This window comes from Dryobates pubescens, chromosome 4 (genome assembly GCF_014839835.1).
Source record: "Dryobates pubescens isolate bDryPub1 chromosome 4, bDryPub1.pri, whole genome shotgun sequence".
Classification (NCBI taxonomy): Eukaryota; Metazoa; Chordata; class Aves; order Piciformes; family Picidae; genus Dryobates; species Dryobates pubescens.
Window position 1 is genome coordinate 11,636,994 of NC_071615.1, and position 20,178 is coordinate 11,657,171.

The 20,178-nt window shown below is 55.5% G+C and overlaps 2 protein-coding genes across 2 annotated transcripts in view; one reads left to right on the forward strand and one right to left on the reverse strand.

The window, feature by feature from the left end:
- Positions 1-597: 597 nt before the first annotated feature.
- SCNN1G (sodium channel epithelial 1 subunit gamma) lies at positions 598-10,541 on the reverse strand. The gene is made up of 13 exons (XM_054180571.1): positions 10,450-10,541; positions 9,921-10,251; positions 8,809-9,103; positions 8,109-8,302; positions 7,114-7,217; positions 6,503-6,666; positions 3,648-3,746; positions 2,706-2,823; positions 2,176-2,254; positions 2,036-2,093; positions 1,639-1,700; positions 1,369-1,444; positions 598-1,033 (listed from the first exon to the last, which is right to left on the reverse strand). The coding sequence occupies exons 1-13, from the start codon at positions 10,478-10,480 to the stop codon at positions 644-646; spliced, it is 2,001 nt and encodes a 666-aa protein (XP_054036546.1). The 5' UTR covers positions 10,481-10,541; the 3' UTR covers positions 598-643.
- A 454-nt stretch (positions 10,542-10,995) lies between these two features.
- The window catches only part of USP31 (ubiquitin specific peptidase 31), a 28,034-nt gene continuing 18,851 nt past the window's right edge, over positions 10,996-20,178 (forward strand). Inside the window, exon 1 of the mRNA XM_054180569.1 lies at positions 10,996-11,730. Coding sequence (XP_054036544.1) covers positions 11,128-11,730 — 603 coding nt within the window. The 5' untranslated portion in view covers positions 10,996-11,127. The remainder of the gene's footprint in view (positions 11,731-20,178) is intronic.

Below are 20,178 nucleotides of genomic sequence, written 5' to 3' on the forward strand. Positions count from 1 at the left end.
CCTCCAAGGTCCCGCTGCCCTCCTGAGAGCCCCCCAGGCTTGCCCCCAGCTGTGCCGTGCTCCAGAGAGCCTCCAGCATTAATACTCAACATGGGACCAACCTTCTGCTGTGGTGCAACTCCTGCCCACGTGCAGTGGGTGTGTGCAGCTGGCTGCTATGTGTGCCTGTGCCCGGGGAAAGAGCCCAGCTCAGCACCATGCCCTGCTCCAGCCAGCAGCCCTGCCGCGATCAGCTTGAGATGCGATGAGAAGTCCCTCGTGTCCCCGAGCCCTTGGCTTTTGTGTCTGAGCTTTGCTCAGAGCAGCTTGGACCTCAAGTTTGATCCCTGGGTAAGGGCCTGACCCGACAGCCCTTCAGTGCTTCTTTGGACGCGTGCCCTTCACCCCTGGGCGCGTGGGTCCAGCCCCCACCTCTCGTTTGGCAGCGGGGTGGGTGGCTGAGCGAGGGTCAGTGCCGCCCGGGCTCCAGCCCCCACCTCTCGTTTGGCAGCGGGGTGGGTGGCTGAGCGAGGGTCAGTGCCACCCGGGCTCCAGCCCCCACCTCTCATTTGGCAGCGGGGTGGGTGGCTGAGCGAGGGTCAGTGCCGCCCGGGCTCCAGCCCCCACCTCTCGTTTGGCAGCGGGGTGGGTGGCTGAGCGAGGGTCAGTGCCGCCCGGGCTCCAGCGTGTCGGGCAGCTGCTCGCTGAAGGCGCTCTCCAGCCGCAAAGTGCTGTAGTTGGGAGGGGGAGTCCTGGGCAGAGGGCTGTCCTGGGGCAGCGGCAGGCGCAGGGCGGTGTTGAAGGTGGGCAGGTCCTCGTCGAGGCAGGCAGGGTTGTCGTGGCCCTGCCTCTCCAGGTCCGCAGCCTGCGGAGGCTTCCCCGAGGGCTGCCTCTTGCGGTCGTTCCACCACTTCTTGGCCTTCTGCCACTGGCGCCGCAGCACGATGGAGAGAGAGTCGATGAAGAAGACCTCCACGATCTCGATGACGCAAACCACAGAGCAGCTCATCCAAAGGCCCAGCTGGCCCCCGAAGTTGGAGAGGAGAATGACGAGCTGCAGGAGAGGAGAGCACGAGGTTAGCAGCTCCTGCAGGTGCTGCTGCAGCACAAGGGGAGTCTGCACCAAGCTGGGGCACCCAGGGTGTGCTGTGAGAGGTGTGCTGGGTCTGCCTCTGCTGCCTCATTACCATACTCGGTGCTTGCCGCAGGCAGCCTGAGGGCATCCCCAGCGCAGGGATTGGGACTCAGCAGTTTGGGAAGTGGCCATGGAGGGCAGGATCAGGCACCCCTGGGTGCATCACCTGAGGGTGTCCCTCTCTCAATGGGACCTGCCTGGAAGGAAGAGCTGCCCCTTGCCAGAGCTGACAGGGAGCTGCTGTGCTCACTTACTGTGTTGGCTGGGTTCTCTGAAATGAATCTCTCGTTCAGGTCTTTGTAAAACACCATGAGGTTCGCAAGGTCCGTCCTGAGGAGACACAGGAGGCAGGCTGAGGCTTTAGTAAAACAATAACATGAAATGCACTGAAAAACTATGCCAGTAACCAGTTGGACCAGTAGGGCTGGGCCGCTCTAAGGGAGCTTTTTCCCCAATTGCCATCATTAGGGCTGCTGAGATTGTATCTGAGCTGGAGGTGCAAGCTACAAACACATGGAACTTACTTGTTCAGCTTCTTGTTGAGTTTTTGCCCTTTGTCCCAAGAGAGAACTCGAAGCATCCAGTCCTGGGAAAAAACAACAGAAAATACTGCTCTAGCTGTGTGAGCTTGGGATGGAATCCCCTGGACAGGGAGCTCAGGGAGACCAGCCTGGGTGGCAGAAGGGAGTGTGTGACAGGCCAGTGTTCCCCAGGAGAGCTCCCAGCCCACAACCCAAGTTTTAGTTTAAGGGTGTGTTCCTGGAGGAGAAGCCTTGATGTGGACACCACAGACTGAGCCTCAGCAGGAGCATCTTTGAAGTGCTAAACAAACACCCTAGAGGCTCCCTGCTTCAGTGCTGAACCTCTGGTTTATTTAGTGCCTTGTGCTGCTGTCACAGTGGAGCTCAAGCAGGAACCAACCTCTGAGACAGTGGACGGCCACTGGGCGATGCTGGTGGTGAGTGCCCACTCCTTGAAGCTGCAGAGAGAGGCAGGCTGTCAGTTGTGAGCTCAACCACCCTCCAGGCAGCATTTCAGCTCTGGTTGTGAGCAGGACTTACCTGCAGGCATCTTTGCAGATTTGCTGGCAGCCCAGCTGCTCCTTCACAAACTTCTCATGCAGTCTGTAGTAGCAGTACACTGCAAGGAGGGAGCAGGAGGTGTGTGAGAAGCCAGTAAGAAAAGGAACCATCTTTCTGCTCCCTGTGCCTGGCTAGGTGTACCTGGCCTTTGTGGCCATCACCTGCACGGTGGGGATAAAGCTATTTACCCTAGAAACATTGCAAAACACCCTGAGAAGTGGTTGCCACTTGCTCTGGGCACAATCAATTGCCTCACATGGTCAAGTCCTCCACTTGACACTTGTGCTGTGCACAGATGAGCAATTAGGACAAGCGTCAGAAACAAGCCAATCTAAGCTCTAGGCTCTGCAGTGTGGAGTCTGCAGTGGGCTGAGGCAGGTCTGCTGTCCCCAGCATGCTGTGTGGCTGGGGAGGGGCTGGATGCAGGCAGGGTGCTGCTGCTGAGCAGGGAGCTTGCTCACAGTGGGTGGGTGAGGCACATGCAGTTTGGGAGGTGTGGGGACACTTACTCCAGTTGGGGTTTTTCTTGTAGTTGCAGTACTCTGCCCCAGCAGGCAAGGGCTGGGCATACTGGGCACAGCCACACGAGTCCACCATGGCCTTCTGGAAGCAGGAGTGCAGGCAGATCTGAGGGAGATAAACCAAGAGCTGGTGTGTAACAAGCACAGGCTCCTGCACCTCTGCAGCACCAGGGTCCAGGTTTGCATGCACCTAAGAGCATCCTCTGCTTCTGGCAGCAGCAGCAGTAAGATGGGACCCCCATATCCCTGGCCTTCAGGCTCTGTCACCAGTGGACCCAGATATAGGCAGTGCCATGCAGGGTTTAGGCTCTAGGGCAAGAAGTGATAAAATCCTCTCTCCTGAGATCATGTCTGCGTGCTTCTACTTGGCAAGACATCACAGCAGATTTCAGGTACAATACCCCATGAAATGAAAGTCCTGCCTGGGCACAGGCTCTGCAGCAGCTGATGTAATTACAGCTGCTCAAAAGGAGAGTGGCAGAACAACTGACACCCTCCAAAAGGACCCAATTACAGAAACCATGCAAAATTACAGGAAACTTGCTCTGCAAACAAACATTCTGCTCTCTGGACACTGATTAGATGGTATCTGTCACTCCTGGAGTCCTAAAGGTCACAATTTCTGGCTTCAAGGGTTACTAAGCTGCAACATTTACTTGGCCAATATTTTCCAGTCTCACATTGCTTGAAAATTGCCTAATGAGCTAATGTTCTCTCTTTATCTACCAGGGTGCCTAAGGGAACTTCAAACATAAACCACTTGGGAATAAAAGTTGGGCTTTTCAGAAGTGCTGTGGCATTTTGCATCAGTAGTTAAAAGCAGCGAGCTGTGCCTGCGCTGTCTGCAGTCTCAGAGCCTGAGCTACACAATGTTGCCAAGCTTTTTCATGAAGGCAGTTTTCAAGCACCTGATGAAAACCCCAGGTTTACCTGCAGGGAGTAGCTCTTGTTGTAGAGATTTTCCACTGGTATGTCTGCCCCAGTCTCTGTGCAGTCGCTGTAGGGTTTGCTCAGCTTGCGAGACCGAGTCTGCGAAGCAGGGAGAGAACAAATGTTGGCTGTTGGAGCTGACAGAGAAACCAAAGAGGCAGTTCATCACAACTCTGGGGCTGTGGGTGATGGGGCAGGGTGAGCAGCATGTTTATTGTTTGCCATCTCAAATAATTTGTCAATCACTTGTCAAAACAAGGGGGGGTTGTCTGCAACATCCACTTCCCAAGCACCCTCTGGCTGGATTGCCCTGCAGGAATGCTGGGCTGCTATAACCCCGGCAGGGAGGACTTTTCACAGGGACTCATTCATATGTATGTTTCCTCTTGTTGCAAGGTCCTAGAGGCTATGCATGGTTTCTCCTGGATGTGTGTGTTTGGAGGGAAGGGGGTTGTTGGTTGGGAGGGTTGGTTTGTTTTGTTTTCTGTGAGGCCCCACACCTTCCCCAGCTGCTGCTGCACTTGCTGCTCCTGTTCCCTGTGTAAAGCAGCACTCGAGGCTCCACTAGTGCTCAACAGCACCTCTCCAAAACCCCTCTACACCAATGGGTTGTATCTCCCTCAGGCCTCCTTGCAAGCTTTGGCCCTTCCTCTCTGCCAAATGCTAACACCTTTTGCTGTTCTGCAATCTCTGCCCAGAGAAGGCTCTGAAATGCCCAAGTGCTGTGCCTGCAAGGTCTGCTGCAACCTGTTATGGGAGCACTCAATTCAGGAGACCTGGTTCAGGTGACATTGCCTGCTTCCTGCAGACCTCCCCCAGCCTGAGCTCTTGCTGCAGTCATCATCCACTCTACAGCAAAGAATGTGGCCTGAGAGCACAGGGCCTGTCACCCATTTCAAAATCCATTCACCTGTCTTTCTCCCCAGAGGTTAAAACCAGGGCTGCAGGAACCTAGGAAATGCCTGCTTAACTTTAAGGCATAGGCTATGGGTCTGTAGGTCACCGAGGTCACACCTGACAGCATCACCTCTTCTGTGTGCAGCAAGAGAAGGCTGCAGGCACGTGTGGTGCAAGGCAGCTCTTCCAGAAAGATGCTGAAATCTCTTTGGAGGGAACATGGGGAAACCTGAGAGAGATTAGAGATGGATTGCTTCTGACAGCTGAATGAAACCTGCTTGTAATGTGCTCCTAATTTCCACAGGCAACCCAAGGCCAGGACCACTTTGCCTCAGCCTGCTGCTGCAGCAGGTGACAGATCCTTTGGGTTGAATTTTTTTTGGTGGGTACCTGTTACTCCTCCAAGAGCTTAGTTGTTCATTCAGGTACTGAAATAATTCCCAAACTAAATATTTAACTAAAGCACTGAAACTCCTCCCAAGCAATGCCTTGTTTGCATTCCAAACATCTTGGAGCATTTCTGGAGGTGGGGAGTCCCAGCACACAGCAGAAACAGAGGAGTGAGGACCCAGACACTGACGCTGGCCCTCGGGCACCGGCGGTGGCCAGGCTCAAGCTGTGATGTGTCGGATGTGGGCCCAAGGACTGATCCAGCACCTCAGAGGTGCAGCCCTGGCCTGGCAATGGTGACTGTCCCATGGCAGCCTCTCTGCAGCGTCCCTTTACTGGCACAGCGATCAGCAGCTTTTGTTTTGAGTGCAGAAGCTGCATCCAGCTTCTCCTTTGGCTGCTACACGACGTTGGGATGCAATCGGATCACTTCCTCATGCCAAATCTTTTCAACACAGCCACTGAGCTATGCTCAGTCTTGGGGTTCTTTTAATAACTCTATGCAACAGCCCAGATCTACTGTGCCAGGAAAGTGTAACACTAAACACTGAGACTGCCTGCACGGTGTAGCAGTTAAAAGGAAACAGCCTAGTGAGCCTTGGCCTCCTTCACACCGTTCTAGCTCTGACACCTCCTGTTTACTCTATCCCCACTGGTTGGATCAAGAAGCTGCTGCCCCAGTTTTCCAGACCGCTGGAAGACAGTTAAGTATTTGCACGTTTTGAGACCATCAGTCCTGTTTTTAATGCCTTTTCTAATGCGTGGGCTATCTAGCAGGTATCTGGCACACCCAGCCAGGACAGATAAGCCTGCTGGCTGAGGCATCTGACCCTGCCATCAGTGAAGAAAAGGCAGAACTAAAACGCTCACTTAACAGCTCATCCAGATGAAAGGGGAAAGCTGGCACGCCCCATGGCACTGCCCTGCCATGGGAAGGAGCCCCTTGGGTCAAATGCCTTATCTTCACTGCATAAATTGGGGAGATTTGGAGCTGCAGCTCTCCCTGACCTTGCTGAGGCAAGATGCTGGTGAAGGGTTTTTCACAGCTGGAATGGCAAGAAACCCAGCAAAACAAGACTCACGCCCTCAAAACTGTTTTTAGGTGGTTGTGCTGCAGTCATCTCTGTGGACCTGACCCTGATGAGGGTTACTCAAAACCTGAGCTCACTTTCCTCTTCCCCTAGAACCTGTGTGGGATGCAAACTCCTCTGGTCATTGCTAAAGGAAAATGAGGCCCCTGACAACATATTTAGGTAGCTATGGAGTTTGCTATGAAAACAACACAAAAGTATTCCCTGGAGAGCCAAGGTGTGGGACAAAAGGGAAGACAAACCCAGTAGCTAATTTGGTTTATAAAAACCTGATCTTCTAACAGCCTTTGCACAAAGGAAAGCTTTGATCAGAAAAGGGCTATCAGAGGGCTTTCCTCGGGGCACTTCAGCTGCTCAGTTGTGAGGTTTAAGACACCTTCCAGCTGCTGGCCACGTTCAAACATCACATTGGTTCTACTTCCACCTGCTCCAAGGGAATGGTGTCCTGCACCCAGGAGGGAGGCTACTGTCACTCACAAAGTGCATCCCGATGGAGGTGGCTGCTGCCGTCTCGATTTCAGTGCCGATGTCTTCAATGAAGGGGTACTCATCCTGGTCATGGACCATGATCTTGGCCCCTGTGGATGTCACCAGGAAGGGGTTGTAGTCCGCCTCGTCTATGTACAGAACCACCTGCAATCCTGGAGAACAGAGACAAGGCAGGAGCAGAGTTACACCAGAAGCCAAAGACGTTTCCTCCCGGTCAGGGAGGGCAGCATAGTTTATTGAATGTTATCTGGGCTCAGGCAGAGCTGCAACAGCCAAGCAGAGCTTTGCAGTGCTAAACTGAGACACTTGCAGCAAGCAATGTCCCTCCATGGCCCCAGGTACAGCAAACAGACAGAGTCTGTGTAGAGCGGGGCTGAGAACGACTTCAAAAAGTTATATAACTGGGAAGCAGCCGATTCAGAGGGAAAACATTAGTGATGCAACGATGTTATCTTTGTATTCCCTGGCAATGGTTTGCACTAGTTCAAACAAGCACTTCCCCAATCAGCTGGCACATCTAGAGCCAACACATCAATCACCCTCCAGCAGGATCCAGTTCTCCCAGCCGCTCATTATCTGAGGGCTCCTCCGCTCCTCACCGTACTCGCTGCCGCCCGTGGAGGTGCTCAGGACCGTCCCGTTCTCACCGCTGTTGAAGGTGTAGCAGTTGCCGTGCAGGGGGTGATGGAAGCGAGTGAAGTGCCTGCAAGACACCAAATGGCATTGCCTCGTGGTTTTAACTGCGGGAGAAGAAGAGCAGATGTGGGCTTTCTGTTTTGGCAGAGCGAGAGCAGGACCAGCCCCTTCTTCCTTATGGTTTTCTTCCCAAGCAATTTATCTGACTGAGAAGTGAAAACCTTCTTGGCATCCTGAAACCACAGGGGAATGCCAGCTGGTGCAACAGCATCAGGAAAAGAAACATCCATGAGGTTTCCATGTGGGGATGGCGGGTGAGAGGGTTGGGAAGCAGATTTACAGAACTAGCAGGAAGGTGGCAGCTGAGGGGACTGAGTCTTCTTTCCTTTAACAGCCAAGTGTCCAAAGGAACTTGGACATGTGCCTTTCAGCAAGATGTGACAGCCACTGTCACGCAGGGGAGGCTGAGGACACTCCCTCCTGACTCAAGCCCATTCATGTCCTCCCTGTGAACATCCCCTCCCACACCACCAAGAAGAGCTGTTATACATTTGCAGGACCACAGACACAATTAAAAGGCCTCTAGCAAGGAGAGCCACAGTGCTTTGTGCACAGGCTGAATCCCTGTACAAGCACAACCTCATCCCACAGCTGCAAGGGGGAAATTCTGCCTCCACCCCAGCACAGAGCGGGGAAAATCCTGCTGCCAGGACACACAACAACCCCACTGCCACAATCACGAGCACATAGATTTGACCCTGCCAAGACCCGTGGCTTCATCTGCAATGGGTTTATCTGAACTCAGCAGAACACCAACAGAAATCAAAGACACAAACATTTCAGTTCATTTTAACCTGGAAACTGTTCCTGCTGGGATTCAGCAGATATCAAACAATTCCAGCATATTACATACTTGGAAACAAGCTGCTAAGCTGGCAGGCATGTTCTGTGCACTGACCTTTTGTCACAAGAGAGGCCATCAAAGAAACATGTCAGCAGAAGGTCATCAGCAGAATAACTGGCCTGTTCTTTAGTCTCCAGGGGAATCTGTGCCATGATGTTCATGTAGTGCAGCTTGTACCACTCCTGGATAGCATTGACACCAGAGCTGAACGTGTAAAGCGCACAGTCACTGCTGTTGTTTGCATCACACTGAAAAGGACAGAGGGAAAGCAGCATTTCAGGTGAAATGCAGTGGTATCTTCTACAAGGTAATTGTGATGCTGGTTCTCTTCCACAGTAACAATCATGTGTGGAGTTATAGTAGCACAGAGGGACATCAAAGACCACTCATGCAGGGCTATATGATACAACCACATGTTTCAGGCCCAAAGGAGAGGTCAAAGAAGGCATTTAGTTGATTAGATAGTGCTGGATGATAGATTGGACTCAATGATCTCAAAGGTCTTTTCCAATCTGGTTTATTCTATTCTCTTCTATCCTATTCTCCTCTAATGTATCTGGGCACACTTCAAGAAGAAGAGAGCTGGAGATGAGTCTGCAGGCAGCTGAAGAAGCATGAGCAGAAGAGCAGATGGAGTGCAAGTCACTACAAAGCCACCTAAGCAAGCAACAAAACTGGTTGGAGGGATACCAACCCAAACCATCCCTTTGCTGCCCCACGAGGAACTTGCTGGCCAGGGGAGCGTGACACTCACCAGCTGAAAGCCAATGATATCATTTGAATCCCCAGAGTTCACTATGGATGAGTCCTTGTGGAAGACACTGCCCTCTATTTTCCTCTTCTGGCCACTGTGAAGGTCAGTTGCTGTCTTTGAGAAGTCCTCAAACTTCACCAGAGGGATCTGTTTGAAGAAATCACTCCTGGTGCTGTTCCACTCATCCACTGACCGCCGCACCTTGGACTTGCCCTCTGAGAAGCCATAGAAAGTCTCCAAAGCTTTTTTTGTCTCTTTGTCCAGTTCAGATAAATAATCTTTCATGGAACTGTACCTGTATTGGATACAATGTGGTAAGTGACATCCCACCTCACCTCACCACCCAGCTCCAGGCTTTCACCCACAGCACTACAAATCTCTGCTCAGGGCACAATTCTTTGTCATGGGCTCCATCTCTCTCACTACCACATCAACTGACACGGGGTGGACAGACACAGCAATGCCCTCAGACCTTAGAGAAAAGAGCAAAGGAAGCAGAGCAGACTGAAGCACAGAGAAAGCCCACACAGACTCCCAGGCTCCTTGCAGGTTGTATTAGCAAGCCCCAGGAGGCAGAGCATGTGGAAGTGAGACTTCTGCACCTGTGCCAAGAGACATGGAAGAGATGAATCATCTGGAGGGACCAGGATGGAGAGTTGGCAGCAGAACAGACATCCATGTAAAGTGAGATTTGACAAGAGAAAAAGTAGCATTGATTGATAAAGCCAGTGTATCCTGTAAGGGAAACAAAGAGGCAACAGAGTGACAGGTGTTCCCTCTCCATCCCTCAGGAGATGGTGTTTACAGACCTGGAACTGTGATCCTAGGGAAAAAGAGAATTTGAAGAGAACCAGGGAGCTGACCAGGGACTGTCTGGAGCAGAAAACTGAAGCCTAGCTCAGCAAGAGAAGCATGTGATTGTAATAACCCACACGTGTCTGAAGAGCATCAGCAGGGGAGGATCGCTTCTCAAAGTGCTCTAGAGGGAAAACTCAAGTTTGGGGAAAGCGTTGAGGAGCTACAATGGGGTGCAGCAGGATAAGCTGGGGAAGGGGTTTGGAGCCGGGCTGGGTTTGCCCAAATCTGAGGGCCCCCCTCACCTCCCGCCTTACTTGTAGGGGTTGATATTGCAAATGGTGACGGCGGGGAAGGGCAGCTTCTGAAACTGGACGGTGACGGAGACCGAGGCGCTGTAGTAGTTGAGCAGCAGCTCGGCGCACTGCCAGAGGATGAGCCCCACGGCGCTGAGTGTCAGCAGGATCCAGATGAAGCGGCGCAGGCGACCGCGGGACACGACGATGCGGCGGCAGCCGTGCGTGTTGGTGTTCAGGCAGTACCAGCGCATCAGCTCGCTCAGGGTCGGCGCCTGCGGGCCCCGCACCGGCAGCGTCCTCTTGATGCGGGCCGTGATCTTCTTCCCGGGAGCCATGGCACCGGCGGCACCTGAGAGGAGACGGACCGGGCGGCTGAGCGCGGCGGGACGGGACAGCGGCGGGGGCTGAGCCCTCCGACTGTGTTAACCCCGGAGATGCGCCGTGCGGCTGCCAGTAGTGAACCGGCATCCCTCACCCCACCCCGTATTAAAACGGCCGGTTTGCGGGGAAATCGCCCCGCCGAGAAAACCCCGTCGCGTCGCCTCACCTCGGCCGCCCTCGGGGCCTGGCGGTGCCATGCTGCGCTCCCGACCCCGGCGCCGCTGCTGATGGCGAGGCGGGCGCCAGCCCCTGGACCTACCCCAGCCGCCCGGCCCGCCCCGGCCCGCCCCGGCCCGCCCCGCCGCTGCTGCCCCAGCTCCGCGGCGGCGCAGCGCCACCCCACGGCAGCCGCCGGGGCTGACAGGAGCGACTGGACCTGTCTGGCATCCCCGGCCGGGGCACTGCGAGCCACAGAAAGCGGGCAGCTCCGCGGTGTCGGCGGGGGTGGCACGGCGTGGGGCCAGCTCGCTCCCCGGCGCCGTTTGGGCCACAGGACACGAAGACGGGACTGAGACGGGAAGCGACCAAGAGGAGGGCGGGGAGGACGAGGCGGGGACGGGATCCCGGCGGGACTCCGCCCAGGCCGCGCCCCGGCCGCGCCCCGCCCACGCTCCGCTGCAGTGCCAGCATCAAAGATGGCGACTCTGGGGCAGCGTCTGCCCGACGACAAGATGGCGGTACGGTCACGTGAGGGCGCGCCCCGCCCCGCCTGCTGCATGGCGGCGCCGTGAGGCAGCGAGACCCGGCGAGCCCCGGCGGCTGCGGCCCGGCGGGCGGGCGGGTGGCGATGCGGCGGCCGGCGGGCTGAGCGGCCGGGCGGGGATGAGCGCTGCGCCGCGCAGCCATGTCGCGGGTGAGCGGCTCTGGGCCGGCCGGCAGCGCCAAGGAGAAGCGCTCCTTCAGCAAGCGGCTCTTCCGCGGACGGGCGGCGGGCGGTGGCGCGGGCTCGGCCCCGGCGCCCACCACCGCCTCCCCGACCCCGTCGGGGCGGTCGCTCGGCGGGTTCATGAGCCGCGTGCTGAAGACCCTCTCCACCCTCTCGCACTACAGCAGCGAGCCCGAGCCCCGCGGCCCGCACGCCCCGCGCCTGCCCCCGCCGCAGGCGGCCGGCGGCCTGGGCAGCTGCTTCCCGCCGGGCCCGCCGCGCAGCCCCGAGCCCCCGCCGCGGCCCGCCGGCTGCACGGAGGCCGTGCCTGGCGTGGCGGGGCTGCGCAACCACGGCAACACCTGCTTCATGAACGCCATCCTGCAGTGCCTCAGCAACACCGAGCTCTTCGCCGAGTTCCTGGCGCTGGAGCAGTTCCGCGGCGGGCAGCCCCCCGCCGCCCCGAGCCCCGCCGCCGACGGCCCGCCGCCCGCGCCCGGCGAGGTCACCGAGCAGCTGGCGCAGCTGGTGCGGGCGCTCTGGACGCTGGAGTACACCCCGCAGCACAGCCGCGACTTCAAGGTGAGCAGGGCCCCGGGCTGGGGCGGGGGGGGATGGCTGCCTCGGCCCTTCGAGGCAGGAAGGCCAAGCGTGAGGCAGCCACACCTGCCGGGCCTCGTTCTGCTGACACCGATGCTGAAGCACCTTTCCCCCACCGTGCAGGGACGGCATGGCCTGTGGGTGCCCCTTGCCTGGCTGCAGCGCTCGATGCCGGGCTCGGTGCAGCGTGCTGGAGGCTGCTGTGGGAGCGGTCAGCCCTGCCCGTGCCTGCCGTGCCAGCAGAAATCCGGTGTCCCGGTGTCACAGGGGCCACCTGCCTGTCCTGATTGCCAAGGCGCGGTGGGGCCTGGTCGCTGGTCCAAGCACTCGCAGGGTGTGGAAGCCCTCTAGCCTCACTAGCAGTGTGAGAGTAGCTCTGGACAGCTGCTCCAGCTTCCCGGAATCCTGGAGAAGCAGACCTGGCAAAGCAGGCGTCCGGCTGCCCGTGGCCTGGCCAAGCGTGTGCCCACGCCATGGCAGTCACCCTGCGCGTCCCCGGGGCGAGCACCTGCCAGCGGGGCAGTGCCGCTGCCGTGCTCACCGCAGCCGGGAGGGCTGGTGGTGGCTCTGCTGCCTGGGCTGCTGGAAGTGTTCATTTTGCTGTTTCATACCTCGCTGGTGCTGCCGTTAGAAAAGTTACAGCTAATTGTGGTGGTGCTGCTGGAGCCAGCAGCTGCGAGCGTGCACGGGAGGAGGAGGCTGCTGAGAGCCCTGCCTGGCAGCCTCCCTTGGGAGCTTGGGTTGGTTTAGGGAATGCATTCAAGGAGTAAGAAAGAGACTACAACCTCGAGTTGGTCCCAGCTGGTGTTTAACGCTGCGGTGTTCTCACCATGGAGCCCTGGCTCTGCAGTTCAGCCTGGCATTGCCATCTCCTGCCCTGCCATGGGCACTGTGTTCACCTCAGGAAGGGTTGTGGCAGAGGCCATGGTCGTTCCACCTGCGATTTGAGAACACCTTGCAGTGCTTTGGGATGGGATAAGACCCAACTGCTCTAGGAGCCCTTCCAGGCCTACCTTGCTTCTGGAAACAGTAAGAGTCTCATGAAGTTTTTGCAATGGGGGTTGCCTGGCAGATAAAACTTGGGCTGTGTGAGAGAATGAGAGTGTGAGTCGTGGCTTCCACACCCCTAACTTAAAAGACCTTTGCTTTAGGGGAGTCTTTCTGGCAGATGAGTTGGAGAGAGGATGCAGAGATCCATGAAATGCAGTGAGAATGTAATTCACACCGTCTGGGGCTGCCTGTCCCTGTTCAGGTGGGGTGTGGGCTGCCCAGGGAGGTGGTGGAGTCACCGTCCCTGAAGGGGTTCAAGAGGGGATTGGATGTGGCACTTGGTGTCATGGTCTAGTCATGAGGTCTGTGGTGACAGGTTGGACTTGATGATCTTTGAGGTGTCTTCCAACCTTGGTGATACTGTGTGTGACCTGTGCTCTGGCACATACCTGGAGTGTTGGAGAGGCTTTGAGGTGTCAGCAGGCTCTGGCATCCTCAGTTTGGGCTGATGCATGGCTGCTACCACCACCTCCAGTGGCTTCTGCATGTTGCCAGGCTGTGGTGTCCACCTTGAGCTGTGTCCAGGTGGGGTGTGCCCAGGGCAGCCTGGCAGTTTGGCTTGGAGTGAAGGTGCCTGCCCTTTCTCCAGCCTGCCTGGTGCTGCTGGGGATCATGTGTGGCTGGGATGTTCTCAGGAGCTTGTTGATGGAGGAGCACTCAGGGAACTGCTCTGCTGTAATTTTGGTGCGTCCAGTCCTGGCAGCACCATGAGGCACTTGCCTTCATCCTGACCCCTCACTGCTCTGGAAGTGTTTTGGCAGGGAAAGAAAACCTAGGGTTTCTCCTGAGTAACAGCAGGAATAAAAGGCTGCAGAAGCAGGATTGTCTTTGGCCAGCATGACTGGTAACATCCAAGGGAAGAGCAGACCATGTTCTAGGCCGAGATGTGCTGTTTGTGCTGGTAGGAGTGACAGAGGGAGGACAAGAAGCAGGTTTGTAGATTAAATTAAAGCCATGTTCTGAGGGGGGTTACAGTGAAGCTCTGCTTGTTTGCCAGCCTCACTGACAGTAAGAGAGAGCTTTCCTGCTCCTTGGGGATGTAGCTGGAGCCCATCAATCTTCTGCCTGCCAGGTCCCCTGGGGGTTGTAAAAAGCATCTTGCTAAAGGGAGATCAGGCCCTAGCAAGTCTTGCTCAGTGCTGCACAGCATCAGCAGCCCTCATCCTGCTCCCAAGGACTTTGTCATTATGTCAAGTACCCCTCTGGTTCCTCACAGGGGTCAATTACTTTCAGTCATAAATTAGTGCCTCTAAAGACAGTCAAGAAGCCTTGAACCTGCTTTAAACTCAGTGTTCTTAATTAATTATTGTGCAGCAGCAGCAGATATGCACAGTGAATGTAATGATGCAAACAGCAGGGCTTAGATTTGGGAGAGGTGAGGATTGGTGTTTTCATTCTGGGAACTGCTGCTTCTCCCCTCAACAAGGCTAACTTCTCCCCAGGCTTGCTGTGCATAGAGGGCAGGCCACCCTCAGTCCTCGTTGCTTTAGGGGTTCTTGAGGGTGAGAAGTGTTCTCAGGAGAGTGGTTCTGTGCTTTCCCTCCCACAGTACCAGCCATTGGCAGTGGTATTTCTTTAGTAGTTGCAGAGCTGTTTAGCTGCCGTGCTCAGCAATCTACATGTGTTGGGGTTCTGCCTCTTTTTCCTCCTTTGACACTGACTACAACTGGGTGAAGACACTTCCTGGCTCCTCAACGCTCATCTGCAGGCACTAAGTGTATTTTAGGATAAGGGATAATACAGATCCTCTTATAGTTGGCTTCTTTGGGATTGAGGAAATTCTTCTCTGTCTCTCCCAAGTCCTTGGAGGCAGAGGACTTTGAGGGGTGAGTTTTGAGGCGCTTCGATGTTTGTTCTTGGTAGTGTTTTCTCTCTTTTTAGGTTGGCCTTTGAGCAATAACCCTTCCCAGGGGCTCATGAATCATGTAGAGCTGCTGCTGAAAACAAGAAAAATGCCATTAAACCCTGAGGTTTGTGTGAAATGGTTGGGTTTGTAGCAGCAGGGCCAGGAGAGCCTTGCAAGAGAGCTAATGCACGGTGAGGGCAGGTGAGGTGTTCACCAGCCAGCAGCTGGCACAGCACTCTGGGCAGGTCTGCTCAGAAAGAAGGGACCTCTGCCGGTTTCTGCATTTGAAACCTGACATTTCTCTCTGCCATCATGATTTCCACCACCCCCCCAATAACTTTTATTTCCCAGTCTGCAGCACAGACCTGTGCAGAGTGCTCTCTAAAGTAATGGCTCGTCCTCGAGGTGAGGGTCTGCTGTGGGAAGGGCACCAAGGAAGGCTCTGCGAGCATTTGCTCTCTGTGGCAGCAGTAGAAGTGGAGCTGAACTTGCGTATCTCCTGCTGTGGAGGAGGTGTTTGCTGCCCAGAGTCCTGGACTTTGCTTGCTGCAGGTGCAGGAGGCTGAGTGAGCAGGAGGTGAGGAACATGGGGTAGCAAGGGGTGTTCATAGAATCAATAAGGTTGGAAAAGACCTCAAAGATCATCAAGTCCAACCTGTCACCCAAGACCTCATGACTACTAAACCATGGCTTCAAGTGCTGCAGGAGCACTGGGAGGTGGCTGGGGAGCAGGAGGTGTGGAAGGTTGTAGCAGTAGGAGGTGGTCAGGGAAAGGTAGTCTGGGACTGGAAGCAGAGGGGTTTGGTTCTTTGGGTAACAGCCCAGGAGCGGGAGAAGGGAGTCCCAGCAGCCCTTCCTGAGGTGATCCAGGATGTCATGGTGGGGGTGATGGATGGTCGTGTTTCTCTCTGCCTTGGGTGACTTCCCTGTGGCTCCTGTGCTCAGCTGCAGTTTGTTTAACAATCTTTTTCTTCCGATTGCTCGCCAGCTTTTATTTTCCTGCCTAAACAAAGCTGCTGCTTTCATAACAGGGGCCAATATTGCAGCTTGTGCTTCCTCTTTCCCCTTTGTGATGGTGTGACAATGGTGACAAACATCTATTGTATAAGCAGTGGCAGGGCTTTAGGCTTGTTTTTTTCCAGGGAGCTGTCCCATTCTGCCTGCAAAGTTCCTGGGAGTGTCAGACAGTGAGGACAGAGCAGCCTTTGTAGTGGGGAATGGGTCTGTGACGCCCAGGGGTGATGCTGAGGGTCTTAAGGGAGAAAGATTTTCATTTAAAACTAAACTGGGCTTGAAAAGTTGTGTGTGCTTACCCAAACCCTCCCCTTTTGCCTTGGAGGTCTGGTCTCCTGTGGCTGATGAGGCTGTTAGGAGGTTCTCTTTGTGGCTGAGCCAGTTGCACACTGAAGCATGTCGGTGTGACAAGACCCTTTGTGTGTCCAGGCTTTTTTTTGCCCTACAGGATGCAGACTGCCTTATTTGGGGGGGCTGCAGTGTGTACAGCAAAGCCATAACAACTTGATTGAGTTGGATTATCAGAATTAGATCTGGACCCAGAAGGAATCCCTGTTAGAGCAGGGATTATTGTGCTGCTTCCAGTTCTTGTTTATTTGCTTTCAACCCTGTGTTTACTGTCAGGTTGCACAGTGGCTGTGCGGCTCTTGCAGCTTCAAGAAGCTTGTGTTTTGGAAATGACCTCGATGTAAACATTGTGCTTAGGACAAGCAATCTGTCAGCTTCTGATTGCATCTCTGTGAGTTGATAAGGAGCTCCTGAATTATGAAGGAACCCCTGCAGAGCACTGACGTGCTCAGCGTCTTCCCCTCCCGCCGTGGGTGGGGGGCTGCCGTGCTCGGCAAGGGCTGCTTGCTGGTGTTTGGGCATTGGAAGCCCTCAGTCCTGCCCCTGTTGCTGGCAGCCAGCAGCTCTCCCCCTCTCTGAGCCCTGGTGCTTTGCTAACGGGGCCAGTTGTCTGTGAAATGGGATCTCCTGCATCACATCTAATTATCCTGCTCTCTGCCTAGAGCAGCAAGATTCTGGACAGCGCCGACTGCTTCTGCCTAAAATACTTCTGTGGAGAACAGCCTGTCCTCCCGTGGCACAGAGGGGTGGGAGAGTGGCCTGTGAAAGAAGAGTGCAGGACCCTTCCCTCCTCTTCCCTTATCTCTTGGTGCCTAGAGTTTCAGTTCTTGTGTTCACCTCAAAGGGCTTTGATTTGGGCCAGCTAACGTGGGGTCTCGAGGTGCCTGTTCCAGCTCAGTGCAGGTGCTCCCAGTGGGAGCCCTGTGGTGGGGAGACTCAGAGCTGCTGTGGCCTTTGGGATTGCCACACTTTGAACAAAAAGCCACTTCTGCATTTTCTGCATCGTTGTCCTGACCCTTCTTGACATGATGGGAAAGTGTTTCTCTCTTCCCTGGGATCACAAAGGTCTTTGGCAGTCCTCCCACATTAGACTTTGCTTTTTCTGATGTTAATGATCAATAAGCTACACGGCCCTTACTGGGGGGGTTTGGTTGGTTTGTTTTCCTTTGTCTTTCCTTACAGTTTCTTTACTTCTCCTCACACACATGAAGCCCCTGAGAAGGGTTTGCTTGCCCCCCAGGATCCTGGTTGCTATCAAGCTGTGGTCTGATTCACCTGTCCAGTCCAAAGGCTTCTCTGGGATTTCTGGTTGATATTTAAAGCTTTGATCTGAGTAAGTGCAGCAGAAGGCCAGGGGAGCAGAGAGCTGAGCTGCAGGGGCCAGAGGTTGGAGGCTGAGGGCATTCTACTGGAGGAGAAGGAGAAGCAGAAGCAGGGTGCCTGCTCATCTCCAGAAGTCCTGGAGGTGGGTGGAGGGAAGGGGGAGGAGGAGGAGGCAGGGGAGGAGACCCTGATCTAGAGCAGTTCTGTGGCTCTGGGCCAGGTGGCTGGCTGGCCCCTCTCTGGAGCTGGGTGGGGGATGGCACATTGCTGCCAAAATGTGATCTGCTGAGCTGTGAGGTCCTTACTGCCACGCTGCCTCCACAGACCTACGAGTGGTGGAAGCATGGAATCTGAGCCATATCTGGCAGCTGTGGAAGGGGTGGTGGAGTCTGTGCTCTTCAGCAGCTGGGTCAGATCTGTGCTCTGTGCCCAGCTTTGCCTGCTATCATTCAGGAATGGCCATGCTTGATGCCAGCAAACCCATTTGTGCCTGGGTCTGGAGTAGTGACTGCTGCAGGCACTGCTTTAACAAACTCTTCTGCTCATGAGTGCAGAGCATGAGGAGGCTTGTCTGAGCAGTCAGGATCCATCCCTGTCTCAGGGACCTGTGCTGGGACCCTGGACCTGAGGGAGCAGGACACAAGTCAGTGGCTGGAGCACAAGCTCCTTGGGCTCCCCAGCTTGTCCTCTGCCCCAGCACTTCTTGGCTCCCCTTGACTCAACAGCTTCACACTTCTGGCACTGCCCTGCTCCTTCATCCCTCACTCTTTGGAGTCCCACTGATCCCTCTGCTAGCAGAGCAAGAAATCAAAGTCTTTTTGTAGAAGGAAATCGATTTCTGCTGTTTGTGAGGATGATCTCCCCTGGCAGCCAGCACTGACTCCTGGCAGTGCCTCCCAGCAGACGCCACCACGCTCCTGGAAGGGCCAGGGAAAGAATGTGCCTGTTTGGGAGTGCAGCAGCCAACAGCCACCTCTGTGTCTGGCTCCCTTTCCCCACGGGACAGGCTGAGGGTGCTGATCTGCAGCCCCCTGCCCATTCCAGTGTGCTCCATGGTGCTGGGCAGCTGCCAGTGCTCTGCCTGCTGGTGCCCGTGTGGAGGAGGGAGCGCTGTGTGTGCCTGCAGCAGCCTGGAACGTGTTGCCCTGGCAAGCTTCACTCTGTCCTTAGGTGTTGAAGAAAGGTGGTTAATCAGGATTAACTAAAGCTTCAGGCAGGGTGAGAGTGGCTGCTGGCTGAGGACAGATGTCAGGCAGGGGTCAGTGGGGTGGTGCCTCCTGTCCAGGCTCGTTCAATGCATCAGGGAGTCCCCTCTGCTCCTGACACGCTGCACTCAGTCATGTTCCCCTCAGGTTTACCTTCTTGAAGTGTAATAAATGCCTGTGCTTGTTTCCCCCTCCACGGCAGGCAAGGGGCTGGCTGTGCAGGAAGCTGTTCTGTGCCAGCCCTGGGCACAGCTGCTGCCCTGGGAAGCACCATGCTCTCCTGTGGGAAGCTGCCTCTGGAGCCTGGCGCCTCTGGGATGCTCCACTGGGCAAAGGAGGAGCAGCCTGGCTGCTTTGTCTGACCTGCTGTCTTCAAAACTCCTTTTTTCTGCCTTTAGAACTGTAGTAAAGCCTTGCCAGTGGAGATCTCTTCTGTCCCCATCTGAACCAGCCCCAGGGCTGGTGCTGAGCTCGGGGGACCTCCATGCACAGGGAGATGCTGTGGAGGCTTTCTGCCACCAAATGCCAGCTCCTGCCTGCGAGGGTGGGTTGCTGGATGCTGCTGCTGCTCCAGGGAGGCAGCCAGCATCACAGTGAGCCTCTTTGGAGTGGGGAGGTTCATTGCCCTGGGTCTGCCTCCTCTTTTCTCTGCTGTGTGCAGCCTGCAGCAGCTGAGCCAACATGTCCCAAGCGCTGGAAGCCGTGCAGGTCTGTTGGCAGCAGCCAGCAGCAGGGCTCTGCCCAGAGAGAGCATAATGGACCCTGCTGGCAGTGGCCCTGCTGGCACCTTCAGCTAGGCAGAGGATCACTGCTGGCCTTGGCTTTGTCCCCAGCCTGGGGATGAAGAGAAGATCTGCACTGCTCACAGGTATTGCTTTCCCCAGGAAGGAGTTCTCAGTGGGGAGGGAGGAACTGCTAGGAAGGATTGCAGGGAAACTTCTCTGCTGTGAGGATGCTGAGCCCTGGCCTAGGGAGGTTGTGGAGAGATTCCAACCCCACCTGGCCATTGTGATGTTGAGCAAGCTGCTTTGGGTGCCCCTGCTTGAGCAGGGTGGGGGTTGGACTGGGTGATTCCCTTACAGCCCCCACCATGCTGGGATTCTGTGTGTGGTGGAGGGAGTCATTTGCATAACCCTCGTCCATGGGATGTCTGCTGTACAAGCTGCCCAAACACAGGACTCTGGGGGTTTAAAATAAGAGGGGGGAGGAAATGTGGCTGAGTCCTTGCTTGGTGCTGCTGAGAGACAGGCAGAGAGCAGCCTTTCTGTCCTGCTCACGTGTGTCATTGTCAGCTCTCTAATGAGCTGCCCTCATCCCTTCACCGACAAAACCCTTCCCACAGCTGCTTCCTCCCAGAGACACCCTGGAAAATAGCAGTCTGGCATTTTCCCTTCAGTTGTCTTTGTGATCTGAACAAAAACAGCAGCAGAGGGGCCAGGAGTTCAGCTCTGTTTGGAGCTGTTTATTGCATCTAGTTAGAGCAATAGCTGCATGATCATGAAACTTCCCTTGGGCTGATGACAGTGATCCTGCTGTAAAGCTGCCCTGGGTGGGCACTTGTTTGGTTCTAGGCTGCTTGCATTAGGGGGCAGAGAAGTGGATGTGGTGAACAGGAAATGATGAGGGGGTTCCCCCTCTCTTCTG

Bases quoted from the DNA above. Each gene is read 5' to 3' on its own strand.
- SCNN1G (XM_054180571.1), bottom strand. From the start codon at position 10,480: ATGGCACCGCCAGGCCCCGAGGGCGGCCGAG. The intron at 10,252-10,449 runs GTGAGGCGACGC...GTCTCCTCTCAG, and splicing joins AGGCCCCGAGGGCGGCCGAG to GTGCCGCCGGTGCCATGGCT. The intron at 2,255-2,705 runs GTAAGTGTCCCC...CCCTCCTTGCAG, and splicing joins CAAGAAAAACCCCAACTGGA to TGTACTGCTACTACAGACTG.